This window comes from Gobio gobio (genome assembly GCF_949357685.1).
Source record: "Gobio gobio genome assembly, chromosome: 14".
NCBI lineage: Eukaryota > Metazoa > Chordata > Actinopteri > Cypriniformes > Gobionidae > Gobio > Gobio gobio.
In genome coordinates, this window is record NC_137107.1 from 16,432,949 (window position 1) to 16,448,597 (window position 15,649).

General features: G+C 36.9%; 1 protein-coding gene across 1 annotated transcript; it reads right to left on the reverse strand.

Annotated features, from left to right (window-relative positions):
- Positions 1–751: 751 nt before the first annotated feature.
- On the reverse strand, positions 752–15,551 carry taf9 (TAF9 RNA polymerase II, TATA box binding protein (TBP)-associated factor). Its single transcript, XM_079835968.1, has 7 exons — positions 15,490–15,551; positions 14,991–15,072; positions 11,788–11,924; positions 11,573–11,707; positions 8,996–9,077; positions 8,701–8,811; positions 752–1,064 (listed from the first exon to the last, which is right to left on the reverse strand). The coding sequence occupies exons 1-7, from the start codon at positions 15,523–15,525 to the stop codon at positions 901–903; spliced, it is 747 nt and encodes a 248-aa protein (XP_079692094.1). The 5' UTR covers positions 15,526–15,551; the 3' UTR covers positions 752–900.
- Between the last annotated feature and the right edge of the window lie 98 nt (positions 15,552–15,649).

The window sequence follows — 15,649 nt, forward strand, 5'->3', positions numbered from 1 at the left end:
ATACGTTCTCAATCTAGAAAAAACACACTTTGAAATAAATATTTAATATGCTACTTTTTAAGACGTGCATTTAAGATTTGTTTCTATGTAAAAAAAAAAAAAAAAATCAATTTACATACACAAAGAAATAAGATTTTGTTACACTTTAATTTAAAGTGCCATTGTTACATATTAAAGTGCTGAGTAATATTCATTAACATACTATAGGGTTAGGGTAGGAATAGGGTTTGGTTTAGTTGCATGCAATTAAGCATAATTTACTGTTATTACTATGATACGTACATGATGTAACATAACAGGGACCTTGTAAAATAAAGTGTTAACTATGATGTTACTGTGGGCAACATGCTTTACCAGATACACCTTTGTACACTTGGCCAGTTGACAATTTTTAATTCACAAACTGTGTACATCTCATTTTATGCCTATAAATTATATCAGTATATCGGAAGGGTATATCAGTAGCATCTTGGAGTTAAACACTTGTCTAACCAGCTCCCTCTGCTGGCATTCCATTGTTTTCATTAGAAATAATTTAACTTCTATATTTTTTCAATAACATTTCATCAACACCAAATATTATTATATATATAAATAATAATTACACTGCCCTTGGTGATTAAATGGCTCAGTGTGATCCAAGATTTTAGTATGCATGTAGTTTAGTATTTAGGATAGTTTAACCACTAAATTAAGTCTGTGAAACAAAAACAACAAAACACAATTTGTCAATTTATTTTATTTTTTATTTACTTACAAAACTTAACAATAAATGGTAATATGTAATGGTAATGATAATATTCTAAACAAGACAAGACTACTGAAAGGCAGACTCATAGTTATCAAATGCTTATTTACAGTATCACTTTTGCTTCCATACTATTAAGAAACCGCAGCAGGTCATAAAGCATCATAGTCATCCTCATCTTCATGCTTCCTCTTAAGAGACGTAGATTCACTAGATGAATTCTGCGACACCATATTGGTAGTAATGAGGATGTTCTTGGAGCCGATGAGAGAGGGGTTGATGAGGACATTCTGAACCGTGGGAGTGGTAGGAGTAGCTGTGAATGAAAAATTAAATAATTCATAATCAATGAGGTTACCTCTATAATTCAGCACATGTTCTTAAAGCCTGTCATGTTTTTATTTCTCTTACAGTACCTGTTGAAAGTTTGGAAACACTGATGTTTTTGAAAGAAGTCTGCATTTATTTAATGTCTTTTTATTTGAATATATTTTAAAATTTGATTTATTCCTGTGATGGCAAAGCCACATTTTCAGCATCATTACTCCAGTCTTCAGTGTCACAAGATCCTGCAGAAATTATTCTAATATGATGATTTGTTACTCAAGAAACATTTCTTCTTATTATTATTATCATCAATAATTAAAACCGTTGAGCTGCTTAACATTTTTGTGGAAATGATGAATAGAAAGTTCAATGAAGAGGACAGAGCCTTAACAGCTCGTGCCGAAAAAACAAAACATTTGTTTTAAACATGTTTTAAAGCAATATCAGTTTAAACTTCTGATATATGGCTTTCTTAGCGCACAGACTATACGCAAAAACTGTTTTCAAAATTAATAATGATAATAATAAGAAGAAATGTTTCTTGAGCTGCAAATCAGCATATTAAGCCGCGTTTCCACCGCAGGAACTTTCCCCGGGAACTAGGGACTTTGGGGTAGTGCTCGGTGTGTTTCGACCACAGGAATCAGGGTCTAAATGAAGTTCCGGGTAAATATTTCCCCCTCCGTTCCGCTCAGCCATCGCATGGTCAATGTCCGTAAAAACTGATAATAACATACATTGTCTTATTTTAAATCTAGCTTTACGAGCTTTCAGAATACGCTTTAGTATCAGTGCTCATCTCTTTTCCGTCGTCTTGTTAATTACCTCTTTAGTAAAGCAATACATAACTAGCAAAAGCAGCACAGCTTGCATCTCCTCCATACTTATTGTTGCAGACAGTATCGCAAAAAAATGATTACTGTCCGTCACTGAATGGAAGGAACAGTCGCGCGCAGTCCCACGTCTCTGGACTAATTTGCCTAATCTTCACGGTACTTTAGACCGCAGTGGAAACGCAGACAGTAGCAGGTCTGGGGGAAAAAAAAGTTCCTGGTACAAATTGTTCTTCGTAATTTCGGTGGAAACTGGGCTTTAGGATGATTTCTGAAGGATCTTGTGACACTGAAGACTGGAGTCTTTTTTTTTTTTTATACAAAAGGACTAAATTACATTTTAAATGTATTAAAATAGAACATTTTCAATTGTAATAATATTTCACAATATTACTGTTTTTATTGTATTTTTTGATGACATGTAGCCCTGGTGAGCATAGTGATGTGAAGGCCAAATATGGTAACCCATACTCTGAATTTGTCCTATGCGTTTTAACTAGGGCTGCCCTCGACTAAAGATTTTTCTAGTCGACTAGTCGTCGTTCATTTAAGCGATTAGTCTAATTGACCTATCGGTAAGCCCCTCCCCTCGAACACAGATGAGCCAATAGCAGTTGAGTATCAGTTGCGCTGGGACCGGAACTCGGACATCTTTAGGTGTCCGCGCCATAGAGATGCATTGGAAAATCCGAAGCTGTCATCGGTTTGATGGTGTTTATGCAACAAAAATGCTAAAACGTCGTGCCTGAGGTACTGCAACACTGATTCCAGGTATCCTGAGAGGATTTTCTGTTTGTCATTCTCTCGTTAAGTTACGATTAAAGTCCCTGCTAACATACAAACCGTAATAACTAACTGTTCTCACGTCATGTAACACTGTAGGTCAAAAACACGAAGGTCTACATTTCAGTGCCTCTCCATATTAAACTGGTTATATGTAAATTAATTTAATTTTAGATATGTTTAAGGTCTACATTATCTGTCCTAATAAGGAGGACTCCTATTTTGATGGGTATTATAGTCTACGGGTATAAGGGAGAGCTCGCACTCGCAGTTTATCGGAGTTGTTTTGCAGATACAAAGTTTACCAGTTATTAACTGCACCCTCGAAAAGGCATTCGGTCTGTGTGTATGTTTGTTTACGGTTAGTTGTAAGTGTTTTTGTGTAATTTGCTGTGTATGTTAATGGTAATGCAACGGAGAGAGATAGTTTGTGAATGAGATGTTAATGCGCACTTCTTATGCTTTGTTTGTTCAGCTCTTACGATTTTTTGGAGTGAATGACGATGCAATAAACTTGATAAACCATCAGTTAAGTTTGGCCATCATTCGGACGGGATATACGCTACAATCTGTGTCCAAAAACATCTTGGGATAAGGTTTTCACACTGACAGCTGTACATTGTAAGATATAGCAACTCTGTTTGTTTGTCCGAGTTAGCAACAGTAACTAAGGGGGGCGGGGCTTACCGATAGGTCAATTGCACATTTATATTAATAAGCCAAAAATCATAATAATGAGCCTTTAATTGCTTGTATATAATACATAGCCTAAACACCGCTCAAGTGCATGCATAAAGCTTGCCACCGTGCACCGGCAAAGGTAATGATTATGAGTGTGCCACAGTGGACGCCCCTATATGCACGTTTAATATGAGATGCCAAAAAACGCATTATTGTGAGTATTGTGAGTTTACAGAAATAAAAGTAGGAGTATTTTAACTTAAATGCAAGTGTTTACATTTCTAGCAGGAAATGACTGAGGTGCCCTTGAGCAAGGCACCGAACCCCCAATCACTTTAAATGCAAGACTTATTTCAGAAACATTAAAGGGGGGGTATAATGCTATTTCATGCATACTGAGTTTTGCACTGTTAAAGACTTGGATCCCCATGCTAAACATGGCCAAAGTTTAAAAAAATAAGTTGGACGTTTGATGGAGTATTTCTGTGCCAAAAATACTCCTTCCGGTTTCTCACAAGTTTCGGAAAGTTTTTTTTCGAGTATGGGCCTATGTGACGTCAACAAGGATGGAATTTCCTTGTACGGGCACTTCTCCCGGAAGGGCGTGCGTGCACACATCGACCAGAGCGAGAGAGCAAAAGCAGGGCGTCAAAATCAACGCACTTTGCTCGGCTTTAGGGAAGTCGTCGGCTGTGCCGCACAGGTCTAGCCTGACGTCGTCATACTCAATTCTAGTCAGAATATGAGTCTGATACTGCTCCGTTGGGCTGTGATTATGGGGTATTATCCTCAATAATCCTATGATATCCTCAATTGGATAGACCTACAACCAATCAGAGCAACGGAGCGACGCATAACGTTAGTTGTCAAATGTCAACAGAATTCAACTGCACTGTGTTGCCATGTCCGCGGGTTGAAGCGAACCCAATTATGTGATATACAGACCCAGGAATGCGATTTTTAGCTGCCAGCCCTGCCAAAATAACACATATTTTACCCCCCAAATGCCTTTTTTCCCGGAGAACCCTGCCTGGAAAGCTATTGGGCTTGTTTTTGGCTAGTTTGAGGAACGTTAGCAATTGGGCGGGTTTTGTTGTAAAAACTTAGCAACCCTGTCTGCACGCACGCTGGAATAAGTAGCCTAACGTTAGTAGAAAAAGATGTGTACTCTTTGAGTACTTACCAACACGATCATCATTTCAGAGAGAAATAGTAAAGGTGAATGCAATATACGAACAAGTTCTCCGTTTAGGATTAGAACAAACTCAACCCAAGCGGCTTTTGATGACGTGGATGCTTACGTTAATGTTGATCATCTGCAGAGGTGGGTAGTAACGAATTACATTTACTTCGTTACATTTACTTGAGTAAATTTTTTGGGTAACTTGTACTTTTAGAGTAGATTTAAAGATGGGTACTTTTACTCTTACTCAAGTAAATTTCTTGTGAAAAAACTGTACTTTTACTTACATTCGGTGGCGTTCCTCCGTTACTGTCAAATGGTAATAATTATATTATATATATTAAAATAAGTGAATATGACTTTCGCAAGTCTCGCGAAACTTTGGAGAGGCTGCTTCGCGAGAGGTTGCTACGCATCACCCGCTTATAATTAGCGCGCGTTTAGTCGGAAGATGTGTGTGTGAGCTACGGGAGGCAGATTGCCCGTGGCCTCAAGTTCAGTCTATGTTTTCACTCCAAGATGTCAAAAAGAATAGTTTCATAATGCGATGCATGTTGTGTGCACCAAAACGAACTGACATCTCTCAGCATACAATAATTCCACCCTGAAAAGAGCGGTAAGTGTCACAATGATGCCCATATTTGAACACTATTAACGGTCATTTTGGTAACTATGGGAAATTTCCCCTTATTATAATACTATTTCACACACTGTCCGAGTGTTTTCCTCATATGCGCTCTTGTGCAAGCAATGAATCGTTTGAATCCTCCAAACAACACACGTTCACGAACAAACGTTCACATCTTCACATCCTTTTCTTCACAAAACAAAACAAATTGAATAGCCTAATGTGACGTCTTGCATTTATACACAAATCCGGACAGACACCTGTCTGAAGTGTAGAAAATACACACAAATAAAAACGGTATTGTATTTTATTCCTACCTAAAGAATAGCCTATATACTTATAAAAATATAAGAACAAAGTATGTTTTAAGAAGAGCTCTAGTTAGCCCAGCACACCATTAATTTACACTGTTTAACCATTAATCACACACACACACACACATATATACATATATATACATATATACATATATATATATATATATACATATATATATATATATACATATATATATATATATATACATATATATACATATATATATATATATATACATATATATATATATATATACATATATATATATATATATATATACATATATATATATATATACATATATATATATACATATATATATATACATATATATATATATATATATGGTTCATTAGCTTACATTAGTTAACATGAACTAATAATGAACTGCACTTATTTATCTTTATGTTAATTTAAACATTTACTAATGCATTATTAAAATATTGTTAACATTAGTCAATGCACTGTGAACTAACATGAATAAACCATGAACAGCTGGATTTTTATGAACTAACGTTGACAAAGATGAACTAATGCTGAACAGAGGTGTTGTTCATGGTTAGTTCATGTTAACTAATACATTAACTAATGTTAACTAATACAACCTTATTGTAAAGTGTTACAGAGAGGTGTGTGAAAGCTCTCCAAGTAGCCTGAAATTCAGGGTTTTCGCTTATCAATCAGATCGAAAGTAACTAGTAACTAACTACTTGAGTAGTTTTCTCATCGAATACTTTTTTACTCTTACTCAAGTAAATATTACGATTGTTACTTTTACTTTTACTTGAGTAAATATTTCAGTAAGTACTTGTACTTTTACTTGAGTACAGATTTTGGCTACTCTACCCACCTCTGATCATCTGTCCATCATCGTCTAAAGCCCGCCCTGACAATTTCATTGGTCCGAACAGTTTCTGTTCGGGCATAATTACTCCTCTACGGATCAAGTCCAGACCGAACTGCCCGAGTAAAAATGTTGTGGGCGGGGCTAAGTTCGGCTGGCATCCAGGCTAGCACAGGTCACTAGACTTCACGAAATCAACAAAGTCACCAAAGACGTGTGTTTTTGGTTGTCAGGGCAAGACAACCCTGTTCAGCTTCCCAAAGAACCCAACGTTAAGGGGACAGTAGATGGAGTTTGTTTTTCCAACGAAGTTGCGCAAGTGATTTTGTTTGTTCCCTGCATTTCGGCGATGATTGTTTTATAAACAAGGCCCAGTTCCATCTCCGGATTTGCAGATCGTCTAATGCTGAAAGATGGAGCGGTCCCAATGATAAAAGTTCACGGTCATGCGTTGTAACCACAGGCGGTGAGTAAAACTGCTTCAAATGTCTGTTGTTGGCTAAGTAAGTGCACATCAAGTAAACATGAATGTATAGTTAATTTATCAATGGAGCATGCTATGTATGGCATGTGATTAAATACATTTGTTTAGCTGACCACTATAGGTGTCGGTTTGTTTATTGCGCTACTATTCCATTGTTTTTCTATGTAAACACGCACTAGTCTGACGTGCAAAACCGTTCCTTGCTACTGCTAAGTCACATACAATAGTCCATAAACCAAATCATGTCCTCGAACCATGAGTAAACACACAAATGTTGTAAAACTCGCGCATGACATTGTGTTCTAAAAACAGGATGTCACAGCTTTCAGACGTTCTCAACACAATAGCTACGCGCACTCGTGACTTAGCTCCGCCCACACAAAACGCCTCCAGCCGCTTGGTTTTATTCGGAAAGACTCAGTACAGTGTATCTGTCTTCTATAAATATGATAAAACTAAAAGACTTTTCGGAGATATGAAGGATGCAATACTACTCTACAGTAGGGATGGGCATTTCAAGCAAAAATTATATTCGACGATCGCTGGGAATTATTAGATTTTTATTCGAAAATCGCAACTCCTCCCCCGCATGCACGCATGTAAAGGCTACACGCGTATAAACAGAGAGGGGGAGAGAGACCATTCACGCTCTCAATCTGTAGGATAACAAACTGTTTAATTCATTAGGGAATAGGCTATATCAACTCAAGCCATATATTTATTGTAACATGCTGAAACATATGACTGTAATGTGACATCGCCCCAAGTTACCGCAACCGATAAATGCCACAAGTCTACAGCGTGCGCGTGAGACGATGTGTTATTCTTCTGTTGTCTCAGGGCGTTTTAACTCTGGCATTTTAGTTCGGAAAGGGGCACGGTTAGCATGAAAAATTGCTAATGTGAAAGCTTACCTACAGAGCTTGGTGTGCACTGAGGTGCCGAACCCGAGAACACACAACCGGAGCTTGGTTGCTCTCGGAGCTGTGCCACGATTCACGTGAATGTGCAAACAGCACTCGGGTAGTAACCAGCACATGCGTTTTAGCCGATTACAATGTCATTAGTTCAATAACATACACGTAAGAGATGATAGTGTTGATGATTTAGCTGAGATACGATCGCGAGAGTGAGCTTGTAGTGTATTCGCGCATAGAGTGCAATCAGGGCAGCAAATGAATGGCAATTCACCGTCTCCTCAAAAGAGTCTGTTTGCAAGCAGCAAAGCCGCCTTCAAGCGACACACATACGTAAACCCAAGTGTCGTTTACTCAGCTGCACATAATAGCACCAAATTAATTTAAAAAAGCCCATATTGACCCGCGTTCTGTTTTCTATCACGCCCGTGCACGTTTGTGATGACGTAAGATGAACGCAAACGCACCAGGGTTCAAGTTAAGTGTGAAACCAGACCAACACTGCGGAGGCGGAGGGAACAATCAGACTCGGACCGCAGCAAACGTGTCCAGTATAAAACACCCTGAGAGCTGACTGGCAGCTTTTAGGAGCGTTATTGGCAGCGCCTCTGGTTACATGAACACCACATCAGCACCGACAACATGGGGATTTTTTTTGGACAATAATCGCACATACTATTCGATATTCTATAATTAAATAACTAATCGAATATTCGAAAATCGCGACCCATCCCTACTCTACAGGTATTCAAGTTTGACGTGAAATTGACGTCAATCACGTGTGTGATAAAAAAAAAATCCCCCTTTAAAAAATTATAATGTTTCTAAACTTTTGACAGGTACTGTAGCTCAATCAATAGCTTAACTTTTGACCTGCTCACTGATTTGGCACAAAATCTTCATCAAATCGGTCATCAAAAGCAGAACTGCTTGTTCTAAGGTGGAAACTGGTACCTGATTTGACAGAGGCAGCTTGTGAGTTGGGAATCTGAACGGTGAAGCGCTGGCCGGTCAGTGACACAGGTGTTCCCACTTTTGTCCCCACCGTCTGCACTGACGGAGTACCTGCAAAACACAATGAGGATCCTGAAAATATTAGTTTTAGATTTAGCTCGTTTACCAATGAGAACAAAGAGAAATTACTAAAAGCTCTTTTGTAAAATTTATGAATGCATGCTGGAAATCGTGAGCATGCAAAGTGCCCTGAAAAATCTCTTAGTTTATACAAAAAGTATTTAGAATAACTCACCAAGAGTTGGAGTGCTTGGCCTACTGGACACTGCCCCCACACTCAACCGTGGCACTGTTATCCTGCCCGCGGACGAAGACACCTAAACATGCAAATCAGAACCATATCAGACTCTACATTTTCATTTACAGCCTTTTGTTTCATTTGAAGAAGCAAGATTTCCCACAGTCTAGAAAAATTTAGACGAGGAAACTGTTAATATCTAGTTTACTATAGTCTAACTAAAAACTAAAACCATAAAAAGCATTTTCATTACTTGAAATAAAACCTAATCTGAAATAAAACATATTTTATCAGATAGTTTCAAAGACAACATTTCTCATTTATATTTACTTGATTTGCAAAAAAAAAAGAAAAAAAAAAAAGATACAAATGTATAAAACCTATGTATAAATTAATTAAAAATGCAACAAAATTACTTATATATATATATATAACACTAATACATATATACACACACACACACACACACACATAAGTGCTGTCAATCGATTAAAAATAATTAACCAATTAAATCACACAATTAATGTAGAAACAACAACTAGCCTATATTTTAAATATTTGTTTAATGTCATCTTTTTATGAAAGGCGGCCAGTATCACTGATACTGTCCCATCTTTCAAAAAAAGATGTCTCTATAAAAAATTCCCTCTTCTCAATTTTAGCCATTAATCATAGCCATTCAGCATTACAGAATTATTGAAATCTTTTAAACATTTATTATAATAAAATACCTTTTAATTTAGGTGAACTTTAAACAATCCTCACATAAACCCATTATAAGAAATGTCACATTTACATCTGCCTTCCAATATAATCAGGGCTTAATTTTTTCGATTGGGCCAGTCAGACCATTTCAGATTTTTACTTGCCCTGTCAAAATGCACAAAAAGTTACTGTATTCGTTGTTTTTGACCCATGTAACCTTATAAACAGTGCTTTAAGATTTCAGGTACGTCTAGCAGGTAGGAAATATACAGAAATTGAATAAAGTTATCAAACACTTAACAGTCTTCACTGCATAAATTATAAATTAAAATACAGATTCATCTTTTTTATTTATTTATATGGTGTGGTCACACTAACAATTTTTGTCTGTAAATTTTTGTGGGCAAAATTCATTCATATCAATAGAAGAGAATTTTGTGTGAGGGTAAAAAAAAAATTTCCCCACAGATTTTGCAATGAGTTCAACTTGGTCACAGGAATTTGCCGTGTTGGCCAACAACAGAAAGTTGCTTGATTTGAAAAGTGACTTCTGTGTGAGCAGTGTTTTATACATACGCCATGGACTCTTTACCCACAAACTTTCACTGAAAATTGTGACTACACTTTTGTAAATTGCTTTGGTAAAAAGAGTGTGATCCCTGAATAAAATTCATAATAATTAGGCTGCTATTATCCATTACTATTATCCTTTTTTTCCCCACAGAAACACTAAATGACCAACAATATCTTGAAGGATTAGTTCACTTCAAAATGACAATTTCCTTATAATTTACCCACCACAATCTCATCCAAGATGTCTTTCTTCAGTCAAAAAGAAGTTAAGTTTTTTGAGGAAAACATTCCAGGTTTTATGAATTATGAAAACCATTTGTTATTTAAAAAAAAAAAACATTTATATACTTTTTAACCTCAAATGCGCGACTTCTGTGTTGTTCTTCTTCACTGCATATGACGTCATCACGTTGGAAAGGTCACGTCTGTGGCGTAGGTGGAAGTACCGACCCAGTGCAGAAAAACACCAACTCATGTTCTCCTCCAACTTTAAAATTGTCCGACATCGTTGTTTTACCATTATTTTTGTAAAGGGCGTTTGATGTAATCTTTGCACGTTCGTTTTAACACTGTGTCGGTACGTCAACGTACGTCATGTGCATGAACTTTCCGACGTGATGACGTCATACGCAGTGAAGAATAACAACACAGAAGTCGCGCATTTGAAGTTAAAAATTATATAAATGTTTTTGTTTTTTTAGATAATGACAGATGGTTCCGCTAAATAAGACCCTATTCCTCAGCTGGGATCGTGCAGAGCCTCTGAAGCCCTTCGAAACAACATTGATTTGGACCTTCAACCTGTTGGTTGCCATTTAAGACCATTGTGTGAAGAAAAATCCTGGTATATTTTCCTTAAAAAACTATTTCTTTTCAACTGAAGAAAGAAAGACACGAACATCTTGGATGTGATGGGGGGTGAGTAAGTTATCAGGAAATTTACATTTTGAAGTGAACTAATCCTTTAAGCACCACCACCAAAGTTTCTAAGTTCAGTTAAAATGACAAATATCCATTCATACATGTTACCAAGTTTTAGTTCTAATTACTAACATTCTATCATTAAATAGTGCTTGCTTATCATAATATAAAATGCTTAATGACTTATAAAATGACTGATGTTAAGAGTACAGTCTGGCGAGTAAACTAAAAAAAATGTACTAGCCAAAATGGCTATTCTCTTGCCAAGGTGTGTGTAGAGGGTTGAATAAATCTCAAACATCCCTAGATCACCAAATCCAAATTTTAGACCAGACTTACTAAAACTGTGTATCATCACATTATCTAAAGTAATACCTTTTTCTGCAAGGACTTGAGTCTGTAGTTTGGTGCAGTGAGACAGTAGCGATCAGGTGGAAGGCGTGGACCTGTGTATGGTTTGATCAGGGGCAAAGGGGTTTGATTCTTCTGCCTTGCAATATCCAACAGGAACTAAAACCATGGATCAAACAGCACTGTTAATTACCTGAAGTCACGTATGAGTTATGAATTAGTCATCAAGAGATACTTACATCTCGTGGTGGAGGAGACGTGAACGACTGATCCACTCGACACTGGATTGCTAACCTTATGTCATCTGCATCCACACTGGACTTCTTGGCATGAGTGGAATATATTTTTGCATCCTCGATAATACTGGTTACATATCCTGTAGAAAAACAGCAGGAATGTTAAAATGTTATTGGGTGATTTACTAGTACTGAAAAGTTATTGCTGGAAAGCATTTAACAATATACTAAAAGGTCTGCATGAAGCGGAAGTTGTGATAGTGTTTTCTTCCGTGTATCTGAGAGAAGTGGCTTCTTGAACAAGAAATAACGGATTGAAGGACTTCAGTAATTGATTGACCCGTTTCACATTTCCGGGTTTTTTTAGAAGCGGAAGTCGTCATTGTTGAGTAAACCTCTATAGCAGTGAATGAGAGACTACATTAAATTAGGGCTGGGTGGGATATCGAGTTTGTACAATATATCATTATATTTTTTAAAAACAATAATATGGAATGAGGCAATGCGTTTATATCGATATACAGTAGATTGATTTGTCCTAAACATGACATGCTTTATATTAAGGGTTTCAAAATAACTGGTAAGATATAGTTGACACGTATAGTTTAAAGCAGCTTGTCCCGTCAGATGCTCTGAGGCTACTTGTGCTGACAGACTGATAAATACTTGCGGCGTTAAATGGGTTTGAAATGTGGTGCTTTCCTCAGTGCATAACTTACATTTCACAGGTATATTCTCCGTCTGTAAATGTTAGAAAGGCATGCAAATATATCCATTTTGCTGTCCGGAGAGGACGAGCCTTCTGCAAGTGATCTCCGCTCAAATTCAGGCTTCCGTGAATGAGCGCTGCCATGTGCGCCAAACAGACGGAGCGCAATAGAATAGGAACGCAATAATTCTGACTAAAATATACATATTTCTAAAATATTTGTTGTTGGACAATAAATGTGCCATATGTGGAATTTTAAACCTAGAAGCAAGTATATTTTTATGAAAGTGACCATTATAATGGGGTAATCAAATAAAGGCTAATATGCTGTTGTATTTATTTTCATTTTTAGTTTTGTGAATTTAAAAACAAAATTATAAATTTTTTGGCCATATCACCCAGCCCTATATTAAATATATTTGTTGTGTTCCAATTTGCTTAAATAGCAAAAGAAAAACTCCACAATAGTGTTTTCACAACTTTCAAAAAGAGGGAAAAATAGATATTGATAACAGCAGTCAGAAGAGAGAAAGATGTCAATTTTAGTCACTCCCACAGCCACAATATTCGAAACACCCTCACATCAGCGTTAAAGTCACAATATGTAATTTTTCACCGCTAGAGGTCACTTATTCAAAACAAAGGCATAGTATGACGTGTGTGACGTGTGAGCTTTTATTACACAGCAGACTGCTTCTGCTTCTTTCTCTCATGCGTATGTGGGGTAAGGCAGCGCTATTTTATCATATTAGATACATTTGAGTGTGCTGAAAGTTATGTTATAATGCTACTCTGTGACTACTATGAGACACTTGTTGCACTCTGCAGTAAGCTAGATCAGTGTTTCCCAACCGGGGTGCCGTGTAAAAGTCCTTCAAATATATATATTTCTTTCTTTCAAATAATTCTCTTAGTAAACTTTGTTCAATGCATGCGAGTGCTGCTGTATGTTCGAATATGACCAGTCATTTTCGCCGTCATCACCTGGTCGACGTGCCAGAAGACGGAAATGAGAAGTCGCGCGTTGTGAGAAAATTTGTCTCTGTGCACTCACCCGAAAGCACGTACACGTCTCACAAATATTGAGTTCTCTTTCAAGTCTTGCTCTTGAACGGACAAACTCACACAAAAAGTATGTCAACAAGTCCATCTTTATGAGTATTCTAGCAGACATAGTCTGTATATGCCTTAAGTAAACTTAATATAGTCGAGAAAGACGACGCATAGCCGTGCATTAGGTCTTAAAGGGGCAGTAGCCTTTACTGCTGTCTGTTTAATGTCAAACAACAAAAGACAAGGACATCACTCACTGCTCTTGATTGAATAGCTTTTGTAAGTTTAATAGGATTAATCTTTAATTTATACAGTCAAATATGCAATGTTATTTTACATTTGATCAATTTCTGTACCTGAAAACTAATGTTAGACATACCTGAAAAACATAGTTTATTTTATTAGCAGGCCTATCTTTGCTCAATAGTATTTATTTGTGCTGCTGCTTGTATTTAAATTATTTTTTCTTATCATTTTCTTTATTTTTATTTGACAGTAGTCCTTTTTTCCCTGAACATAGCAAATACTGAACTGTACCGAAACCGTGATACAAACCGAACCGTGAGCAATCTGTACCGTTACACGTAAAATATTGGATAGAGTTTTTTCCCCCCGACCCCTCCATCTCTTACGCGGGTTGCCAGCTTGAGGACACGCAACAGGAGCGAGCACAATTGACAATGAAAGTTGATGAGTTGATTTATCTGCGTTTTAATATGCTCTCGTTAATAGAGATTTTTTGATGGATTCCGAGGCTTTTTAGGTCAGGTAGAATCTGCGATCTCTGACCCAGTGTGTTTGCTGGCTTTCATGGCAGCAATACACAGTGTTTTCCACCAAAAGGCAACCTGTGGTGTCGAAATACAATTGGGTAAACTGTTGAGCTATGTAAATGCTTATTTCTCTGGATTTAAACATTGTTGGAAACATTTGGGATCATGTAAGTACACAAGTCAACAAAATATAGAACATTGTTCTAGTGGTTTTCGGATATTTTAATCCAAATATCTTACACATTGTGCCTTTAACTAGTTGTTTGCAATTTGATTTAAAGGTAATATAATACAAAGATTAGTGTTATAAATGTACATACATTTAAAAAAAAAAAAAACTGCAGGATTTACGATGCTGATGACCGTTAAAACGTGCCATTACAGTCTGTGAAAAAGGTCCATAGGATGGTTGTGGTTTGTCATTGCTGTGATGTCATATGAGTGACAGGCTGTCCCGCCCTCACACCAGTAAACACGTCATCAGAGAAGTGATGTCTGGCCAAGAGGGAGGGCAGGTTATTTTGAATAAAGATTATGAGAGCAGATGAATACATTTTTTTTTTTTTTTTAAAAAGACATGCATGGATAAATCATTCATAATAAATGTTGCAATATTCTACGAACAAATACGAACAGTCAATTTTTATTTCATTAAAGGCATCCAGACTTACTGTACGTAAACTCCAGCATTTGATTGACCACTCTAGGCTCGTACTCCGTGACCCCCATGTCTTTAAGAATCTGCATCATAACCTTTAAAATGGTAATAAAATAAGAAAGCAAAAAGTGTGAAAGGGAAATATTATGCATACTATATTAGCATCAATTCGACTCTGTTGCAGGTTCTTTGCAGTGATGCGCCAGCCCAGCACACATCTTACTTTACTTTTGTACATTAATCTTACATGCAAAAACTGCATAGTCACAAAAAATTGGCAAATTATAACACAACGTGTTAGAATCGCGCCAAATTGAAAATCAACCCACTGCATTACAGTAGACCAGTTAGCGTGCTAACGCATGTAACTGTTATGTGCACAAAGAAGAATACGTAAGATGAATAAAATGCACAGTCGCTCTTTAAACATGCTGTTTTAATCGCCATTGTTAAAAAAAGCAATAAATGGTACACACAACAATGATAAAAACCGTTTCAGACTCATTATTTACCTGTGCATCTTTAGGCACTGTTTTCGGAGACGCCATTTTCACATGAACTCAGATTCCCCTCCCCTGAAGTGAAAGACTCGGGTTTGTTTCAAGATGTACAGAGTTGACTACATAGACACCATTTTGGCCATCATGGGCGGTGCCGAAACAGCGCAGCCAC